Source organism: Microtus ochrogaster, chromosome 10, assembly GCF_000317375.1.
Source record: "Microtus ochrogaster isolate Prairie Vole_2 chromosome 10, MicOch1.0, whole genome shotgun sequence".
In the NCBI taxonomy this organism is placed as follows: domain Eukaryota; kingdom Metazoa; phylum Chordata; class Mammalia; order Rodentia; family Cricetidae; genus Microtus; species Microtus ochrogaster.
Genome location: NC_022016.1, coordinates 54,321,602 through 54,330,130, shown reverse-complemented (window position 1 = coordinate 54,330,130; position 8,529 = coordinate 54,321,602). Strand labels below are relative to the sequence as shown.

Sequence of the window (8,529 nt, the reverse complement as noted above, 5' to 3'; positions counted from 1 at the left end):
TGCTAGCTCAACCTTCCAAGTAGTTGAAAAGCCAGAACCACCTAGAGTTCTTCGCACTTCCAAATAGGCTTGCCAGTGGGAGATGATGACCCTCTCCCCCAGGACTGACCCTACCCCTTCCTTTCTTGCCTTGGCCTTAGGTAAAGCCCCTTCCTGTGAAGTCCTTGGCTATATCATTCTAGTCTGCTAGGCTGGGATGGGGAAACGAGGCTGTGCCATGGCTGAGCTAGATTCTATTCCTTCTTCCGAGGGAAGAGGGCTGGATTATGACATGGTGAGGGATGTGTGGGGGTTCCTCTCACCTATTTCTGGATCTTTTTTGAAATGGTCCCCCAAAGCATTTTTGTCATTTTGGTTCTGGGGGTGGAACTCAAGGCCTTGCACATGCTAAGCAGACACCAGGACTGCTGAACCTCTGCCCCAGCCCGAGTTCCCATCAGCACCTACCCCGAGAGCCCTGCATCCTCTAGTTTGGAAGCTGGGCTTCGTTTTTGTTTTGAGACGGGGTCTCACTGTGTAGCCCTGGCTGTCCTCTTGCCTCTGCCTCCCCAACATGGGGGCGACAGACAAGCACCCACACCCAGCTAGTTGGCTGGTCTTGATAGGGTAGGGAGTACTAGATTACCCAGGTTTAGTTCTGCTTCCCCAAGCCAAACTGCTAAGTCTGAAACAGCCGTGGCCTCCTTTCCAGCCTTGGTGTGCCTCAGTGCTTGCTGTCTTCAGGCCATTGTGCTCGGGGTGTTGACAGAAACCAGGGTCTCCAGCAGGCTGAGCACTTGATCGTCCCAAGGGGCACCCTCAGAGCAAAGCAAGCTTCTTCTGTTACTTCATTTAGCCTGAACATATAGAAGGGCAGAAGCCCAGAGAAGAGCAGACTCACCCCAGCTCTCAACCAATAACTGATTTCATTACAGGTGGGTCCTGGGAAAATAACTGGTTCCCCGCTGAGGCCCAGTTCACTCATACACCATCAGGCAAAGCCTTAGCCTACAGAAACAGGTTCACAGAACAGAGCAGGCCAGCCTAGTATAAGTGACTACAGGTACACAAGGTCGCTCTAGCACAATTTGGAAATCTAGGCCACTAAACACTGAGAGTTTTGTTTGTTGTAGGTGGTGGTGGTTTGTTTTTGCCTTTTTCAAACTGTCTCACTACAGCTCACGTTCTGGAGCTACGAAGCTCAAGTTGGCCTTGAATTCTTGGCATTTCTCCTGTTTCAGCCTCCTGAGTGAGATTATAGGCAGGAGTCACCATGCTCGGCTTGTTTGACTTTGGATAAGACAGCGCACTCTCTAGGCCTCATTTGTAAATTGTGAATAGTAAAACCTATGCTTGGGGCTGTTTCGGGCATTACTTGGCTGAAGTACAAATACTTCCAACAAATACACATGGCCAGGTGGATATTTGGAGGCCCCATACCATATCCCTATATTGGGCTGCCTCCTGCCTCACCCCCTGAGCACAGCCTGTGCTTGGGCCAGGAGACAGGGAGTCAACAATGGAAGATTCTAAGGAAGCTGCAACCCAAGCGGGGTGAAGGCTTGACCTACCTGGTCTGTGTACTTCACCTGCCTCTGGACATCTGGGAATTGCCCAGGTCTCAGATCCAATGCTGATATCAGGAGTTTCCCCAGGACTTCAGCTCAATCCTTAAGTCTGTAGGACTCCCTTGTACTTTTGACCCAAAGGCTTTGAGCTGTAGTGTGCTACACACAGAGGGTGGGACACTGACGCCCTCGGCTTCAGGGTGAAAAACAGTCCTTATCCAGGGGATTCTAGCCTTATCCAGGGCTATTGACTATTTCTTCTTCCTCCAGTCTGTGGTCCGAGTGTTCAGGAGGCCAGAGGCAGCAGCTGCTCTGCTCTGGAGGTGACACAGGGCTTAGCAGCTTCAATCTGATTTGTGACCCTGGGCTTAAACTCCATCACAGTGTTTACATCTACAAACCCTTGCAGGGACAGGACTGAGGGGCCAAACAGGCAGTTCATACCCCTTGAGACCTCACTCTGATTTCCACTGTTGTATCAACATTCCTCGTGTTTAACATGAGTCCAACAGCTGCAGAGCTAAGGAAAAGACTGAAGGAAAAAAAAATGGCCACACAAAGACACTGGCCACTATGGTCCTCCTTCCCCAAGATGCCTCCGAGCTTGTACAACCACCTCTCCACCCCAGCTAATTCTCGGCCATCTGCCCCTGTCCTTAGGTGTGGGCTTTGCCACCAGACAGGTGGCTAACATGACCAAGCCTACCACAATCATCGAGAAGAATGGGGACACTTTGGTCATAAAGACACACAGCACCTTCAAGAACACAGAGATCAGCTTCCAGCTAGGAGTGGAGTTCGATGAGGTGACGGCAGACGACAGGAAGGTCAAGGTGGGTCAGAGAAAGGGATGGAGGGTGGTACTCAGACACTATAGGGGAAGAGGCTGGCCCTCTCTTAGCTCCTTGGCTTCGTATCCCAAGGGACAGACTGTCAGAGATTTAGACCAAGGTTCATAAAGCCTGTTCAGTGTTGGGTGCCCCAGGGGCTAAGTACAAGCTCTGGCCTAGTTTCTCCTCGCCTTCCTGGGAGGGATCTATCAGCTGCCACTCAAGAGGGCAGCAGAGCCAAGATGTTCTCCTGACCTTGTGTCTCCAGCCCCAGCTGGGTGACCTTGTGCACCGAGGTATGCGGTAGCTCTGAGGACTTCAGCAGCCATGGCTGTGACCTGAAGTGCTTCAGGAATGATACCCAGAAGTCAGTGCCCTGGACCGAGGTCATCCAGGCTCCGTCAAAAGCCTGAGTCCTACTTACAGGTTTCCTCTTCTGCGGCCCCAGGCTAGGCCACTGCCCTTGACACCAGCTGACAGCCAGGGCTATGCTCCAAGAAGGACACTCACCAACATGAATGTTGTGGGTGCCTGTAGTCTCCGAGTATTGGTTTCAGGGTATGGGAAGGAGCACCTACCTACCTCCAGCGTTGCTCAGTTGCCTCATGGTGGTTATCCTGGCAGCTTGCTCTAAACTTCCCAGCAGTGGTTCAGGCACAGAACCTAGGGTCGTTGATATCTGTATCTACAGATTGTCCCTATACCAGTATCCCCTGCATCATAACCCTAAGTTGATCTCTTTAGCTCTTTCTCCCACACGGCTGCCTCCAGAAAGAACAGGGTAGGTACTGGTCTTGCAGATGCAGATGAGCTGAAGCCCAGCCCAGGACCACACAGCAGGCTAGCAGTGGCACAGGGGATGGTGCCTGAGATGACAATGTATTTTGGATGAAGGAGGCTTAACTACATCCTTGAACTTGACCCCCCCCCCCTTTTTTTTTCAAGACAGGGTTTCTCTGTGGTTTTTGGAGCCTGTCCTGGAACTAGCTCTGTAGACCAGGCTGGTCTCGAACTCACAGAGATCCGCCTGCCTCTGCCTCCCGAGTGCTGGGATTAAAGGCGTGCGCCACCACCTTTTTTGTGGGACCAGACCCCGCATGAAATACAACAGTGGCCTGCTGGGATGTTTGGGCCAAAACCGAACTACTGAGTTGATAAAAGCCAATGGGGAATGCAGATAGATATTCCAGAAGGTGGAATGTAGAAGGAACAAGAGATGAGTGATCAAATACAGCCATCACCTTTCTAGACGTGTACCCCACAAACCCTGCTGAGTTCCCAAATTCCTAGAGAAGAGGGACCTGGGGAAGCTGCCAGACAGAAACCAGCTGATAGAAGCTGGCAGCACTGGGGACCAGATGGGCACTGGGGCCGGAGTTGAAGAACACTGCAAGGGCGCCTGGTCCTGGGACCTTGCCATCGCTGCTCTTTTGCCAGTTGAGGGGGTCACGTGATATAAACTAAAGGAAGTCTAGTTTTCCAATACGTCCCAAGGATCTTTTAGACACGGATATGCACAAGACTCGAAAGATCTTCCAGATTCCTCTTTGGGTAGTGTCAGAGAAATGGATGGACTTGACGGGACCTGGGACTGGGCTCTACTGAGCTACACCTCAACTTGAGGTCCTCTTGGTCAGCACTGGCTGGGTTCCTGGTCTGTCTTGCCCTTCGGTTCTGGCCCTGGTCACAGCTTAGGCTCTACCTCTTCCCACAGTCAATCGTGACATTGGATGGAGGCAAACTTGTCCATGTGCAGAAGTGGGACGGGCAGGAGTCTACGCTTGTAAGGGAGCTATGTGACGGCAAACTCATCCTGGTAAGATGGGCAGTGGTGGGTCCTCCCCTGGGGGCCAGAGGAACCAGGAAAAGAGGCAGGGGTGGAAATTACACACAAGCCTTGGTTCAAGAATCAGCCTAAAGGCCGCCCCACTCTGGACAGACACATTGCCTTAGTAACATCAACCGTGAGGGCTGCTGGGAAGACAGTGTATTCAGAGCCAAAAGCACCATCCAAGTGGGAAGAATGCAGCAGGTGCCCATGACCGCCTCTTCCTGCTTGCTCTTTCCCAGGAAGAGGGAGAAAGCAGGGCCAGTTGGCCCCAGGCTCTCTAGGAGCAGTGGCCACCCCATCCTCTCCTGGGTGGCCGGCAGACATCTGCAGCAGCAGGGTCTGCTGTGTCCGGCTTCCTGCAAATACCAATGGCCTAGATAGGGGATACACCAGGACTGCAGATTTGCTCTGGGACAGGTCTGAGAGCTTCACCAGGAGACTGCAGTTTTGTAGATGGCACGTGCACCGGAAGCATGGAGTGCAGTGCGATGTCAGCACCACAGACCCATCTGGCTCAGTGGAACCTGCTAACTCTATCTCAGTGAGTCAGGAGTGACGTGCTTAGCTCTGGTAGGGAGGTAACAACAGGACCATAGGCACCGGGCAGTTAGACTAAGGCGACCACAGCTTGGCTCTACTGTACCACAATCATGGGTAGTTAGGGGAAGGAGGAAAGGTTGGTGGGTTAGCGGTTTTCTCAAGGCTCTGGATCTTCTTATTCACATGTTTGTCTACTATGTGCCAGGCACCACCTTAGTAGGCAGATGCTAAACACAAAAGACCAATTCACCTCTTCTTTCAAGGGCCCATTTCCCCCCAAATCTTTAAAATGGGAATTATAACACCTATATTAAAAGATTTGTATCAGAAAAAGAAAATGTCAAGTTCCTGGCACATAGTAGATATTCAAGTTCTGTTTAGGATGAAGAGAGTGAGGAGCACCCTCTCTTGCTCTGCCCCATCTGACCCTGTTTTTCCTTCCAGACACTCACCCACGGCAATGTAGTGAGTACCCGAACTTACGAGAAGGAGGCATGAGGTCGCTAGGCTGTCACGGACTGTTCCTCTGCCAGCTGGCTACCCCTGGACTCAGCACCATGTTGCCTCATTTTTTTTTCCTCTGGTGTTTTGTATAAATACACATTGGTTGGGATTTTTCTGGAGATCAGGGCACCAGCCTGGAATCCAGTTCCCATTGTGTATGTGGTTTATTTTTTAAAACTGTACCCAAAGGGTGCTCCGAGGTCAATAAAGCAGAGCCAAGGCCACCCAGTTGCTTTTGCCTTTGGTCTTCCTTTCCTTTGTGCCCTAGGCTGAAATGAGAGCCTGTAAGCCACCAGGAAGCAGCACTGGTGAGGAGCCCAGGTGGACAGTCTCCTGCCACCGGTGAGGGCACAGCAGCACTGTACAATCCTTTATCCTGGCTCGCCATGGTCAGATCGCTGTCTCTGAGTGACCACTTCACACCCACTATGCACAGAACACACCTGGACTGACTCTACAGTGTGCTGTGGTCACCCTCTTCTTGTCTGAGTACAGACTCAGGACAAGGAGAAGGGGATCACTGTGGTGGGATGAGACTAAGTTCCCATTCATGCCCCAGCGAGCCCCCAAGGTTACAGTCTTCCTGGTTTTCTAATCAGCCCAGGGCATGAGGTCTTCACTATGGAAGAGGGGACTCAAGAGTAATGTCAAGAAAGCTGTGATTTTCTGGGTGGTGATAGTGCACACCTTTAATCCCAAAACTTAGAATGCAGACAGGCCTCTGTGAGTTTGAGGCCAGTCTGGTCTACAGAGAGAGTTCTAGGACAGGCTCCAAAGCTACAGCGAAACCCTGTCTCGAAGAACAAAAACAAAAAAAGCTGTGACTTTGTGACTTCTAGTGGCCATGGTTTTTTTCCAGGGTCTTGGATGACATATTAAGTGTATTCTGTGAACTAGTGTGCTAAGTCTGTAGGTAACTCAGGAAGGATTATAGGAATAAGGCCTTCTGGAAAGTTTTAAACCAAACACATTTCCATTTATGCCAGGAATTTAAGCAGAGACCTGAAATGGAAGAGTCACTCACACAGTGATGGACAGAAAGCAGAGCAATGACCTTGGCTTCAGAGCACTGGTTTAGCAGTCACTGCACACAGCCTTCACTTTGAGCACAGGCCCAAGTTGAGGGAATGGAGAAGGGGAACACTTCTCCCTCCTGCTACCAACAGAGGCTGCAGAGTCCACCCACAACTGGTCCCAAATAGCAGGCAGACGGGCCGCTCACCCACAACAGCCAGGCTCACCTCCACAGTAGCACCTGTGGCTCTAGCTTGGACTCCTGCAAAGAAACCAGCTCTGGTAGTGGCAGCCGGGGACGGTACTAGAACCTTCTGCTGAATGAGAAAATTGTGTACAAGAACGCAATGGCTGCAGGGGTCACTTGCAAAGGGATCAGAAGCAATAAGGAAAAAACATTTTGGGAGCTTCCCTCTAGCTTCTCAAGCTGCTTGCTGCACGAGAAGCCATCTGAGACCACAGGGACAAAGTCAGAGGCCATAGTCTCACTACTGAGTCTTTCCAGGAGCAGGGCTGCTGGAGCCACAGCCCAGTCCACCCTCATTCCTTATGCTTTTTGTGCTTCTTCTTCTTCTTCTTTTTCTTTGTAGCCTTGCTGTCTTTAGATGCATGCCTTGCCTTCTTGCCCATATCACTCTCAGAGTCAGAGCTGTCACAGTCAGATGACTTCCTGTCTCTGTGTTTCTTTTTCTTCTTTTCCTAAAAGGAAAATGTAAAGTTTCAATATGTGAGTATATCTCCTTTAATAACAAAACCACAGCAGGTGACCAATAGGTGAGATGCACCACACTCTGTACCAATCTCAAGGACTTTGGATGTAGGAACAGGAAGATCAGGAGTTCAAGGTCAGGAGGACTGCACAGAGAAACCCTGTCTCAAAAAACCAAAACAAAACAAAAAGAAACCTGGGCAAAGAGGCACGTGCCTATAATAATCCCAGTGCTACAGGGGCAGATTGGGGAGGGTGTACACAGCGAGCTCCAGAAACGGGCAGTACATGTTGTTACTAGTTTTTTTCTCTAACGCTTGCACACAGTTCTTTGTTAAGAAGATGTAAGATGTGAATTCCAGGAGAGACCACATCTCAAAATGAATAAATAAAAATGATAGATAAATAAGTTTAGGTCAATCTTTCCAACAGTCAAAGCAACAGGAAAAGCAAGTATTTGGGGTGGGGTGTTTGGAGCAGGACCTCAAGCAGCCCAGGCCCATCCTTCTATTGCTGACTCTCCTGCCTCAGCCTGCAGGGCACTGGAAATGCAGCAGTGTACTACTATGTTAGCTTTTGGAGTCTATGGGAGAAACAGGTACACCAGGCTTTTCTTCCTGCCATTTTATATCATTTATATGAGAGTGCACGTGCACTCCATAACTTTCAAGAGTCAGTTCTCTTTCCCCTGGGGATTCAACACAGCCAGGCCTCAGGCTTGGCAACTAGCTGCCGTTATCCACTAAGCAATACCACTGGTCTCTCTACTATCATTTTAATTAAAACAAACAAAAACTTCATAGGGAAGCCTACTCTACAGGGCATGTCATGGGAGGTCCACAGGTCTCTCTATCATTTTAATTAAAACAAACAAACAAAGGGCCGGGCGGTGGTGGCACGCGCCTGTAATCCCAGCACTCGGGAGGCAGAGACAGGCGGATCTCTGTGAGTTCGAGGCCATCCTGGTCTACCAAGGGAGTTCCAGGACAGGCTCCAAAGCTACAGAGAAATCCTGTCTCGAAAAACCAAAAAACAAACAAACAAACAAACAAAAACTTCATAGGGAAGCCTACTCTACAGGGCATGTCATGGGAGGTCCAGAACCCTAGAGCGGTTAGGCACAGTCAAAGAGAATGGGGCAAAAGTCCTGAGCCCCTGAAGGCTGCCAGAATATAGACTGGAGACTGTTCCCTTATGGCAGCCCCACGGATGTGCTGGCAATGGAAACGGATGGTCTCCCTTACCCCAAAGGGTAATAACCGTCCTGAGCTACATGTGAAGGAGCTTCGGGAGGGAGCATGGTCAGAGGAGAAAAGACGATTTTCTCACTCACACAGAGACGGCAAGCGCTCTGATGGATCAGCATGGACCAGAGAGGGATTCTAACTGACATTTCAAGACTCTGCAAATGGACGGCCGGGCGATGGTGGGCGCACGCTTTTAATCCCAGCACTTGGGAGGCAGAGGCAGGCGGATCTTTTTGAGTTCGAGACCAGCCTGGTCTACAGAGCTAGTTCCAGGACAGGCTCCAAAGCCACAGAGAAACCCTGTCTC

At 50.5% G+C, this 8,529-nt stretch overlaps 2 protein-coding genes across 4 annotated transcripts in view; one reads left to right on the top strand and one right to left on the bottom strand.

The window, feature by feature from the left end:
* The window catches only part of Fabp3 (fatty acid binding protein 3), a 6,930-nt gene extending 1,450 nt beyond the window's left edge, over positions 1 to 5,480 (top strand). Inside the window, exons 2-4 of the mRNA XM_005353158.2 lie at positions 2,208 to 2,380; positions 4,092 to 4,193; positions 5,193 to 5,480. Coding sequence (XP_005353215.1) covers positions 2,208 to 2,380; positions 4,092 to 4,193; positions 5,193 to 5,246 — 329 coding nt within the window. The 3' untranslated portion in view covers positions 5,247 to 5,480. The remainder of the gene's footprint in view (positions 1 to 2,207; positions 2,381 to 4,091; positions 4,194 to 5,192) is intronic.
* Positions 5,481 to 6,210: 730 nt separating this feature from the next.
* Zcchc17 (zinc finger CCHC-type containing 17) overlaps positions 6,211 to 8,529 on the bottom strand; it is a 47,466-nt gene continuing 45,147 nt past the window's right edge. For all 3 annotated transcript variants that reach the window (XM_005353157.3, XM_013348472.2, XM_013348471.2), the window contains one exon: positions 6,211 to 6,965. In XM_005353157.3, coding sequence (XP_005353214.1) covers positions 6,807 to 6,965 — 159 coding nt within the window. In that variant the 3' untranslated portion in view covers positions 6,211 to 6,806. The remainder of the gene's footprint in view (positions 6,966 to 8,529) is intronic.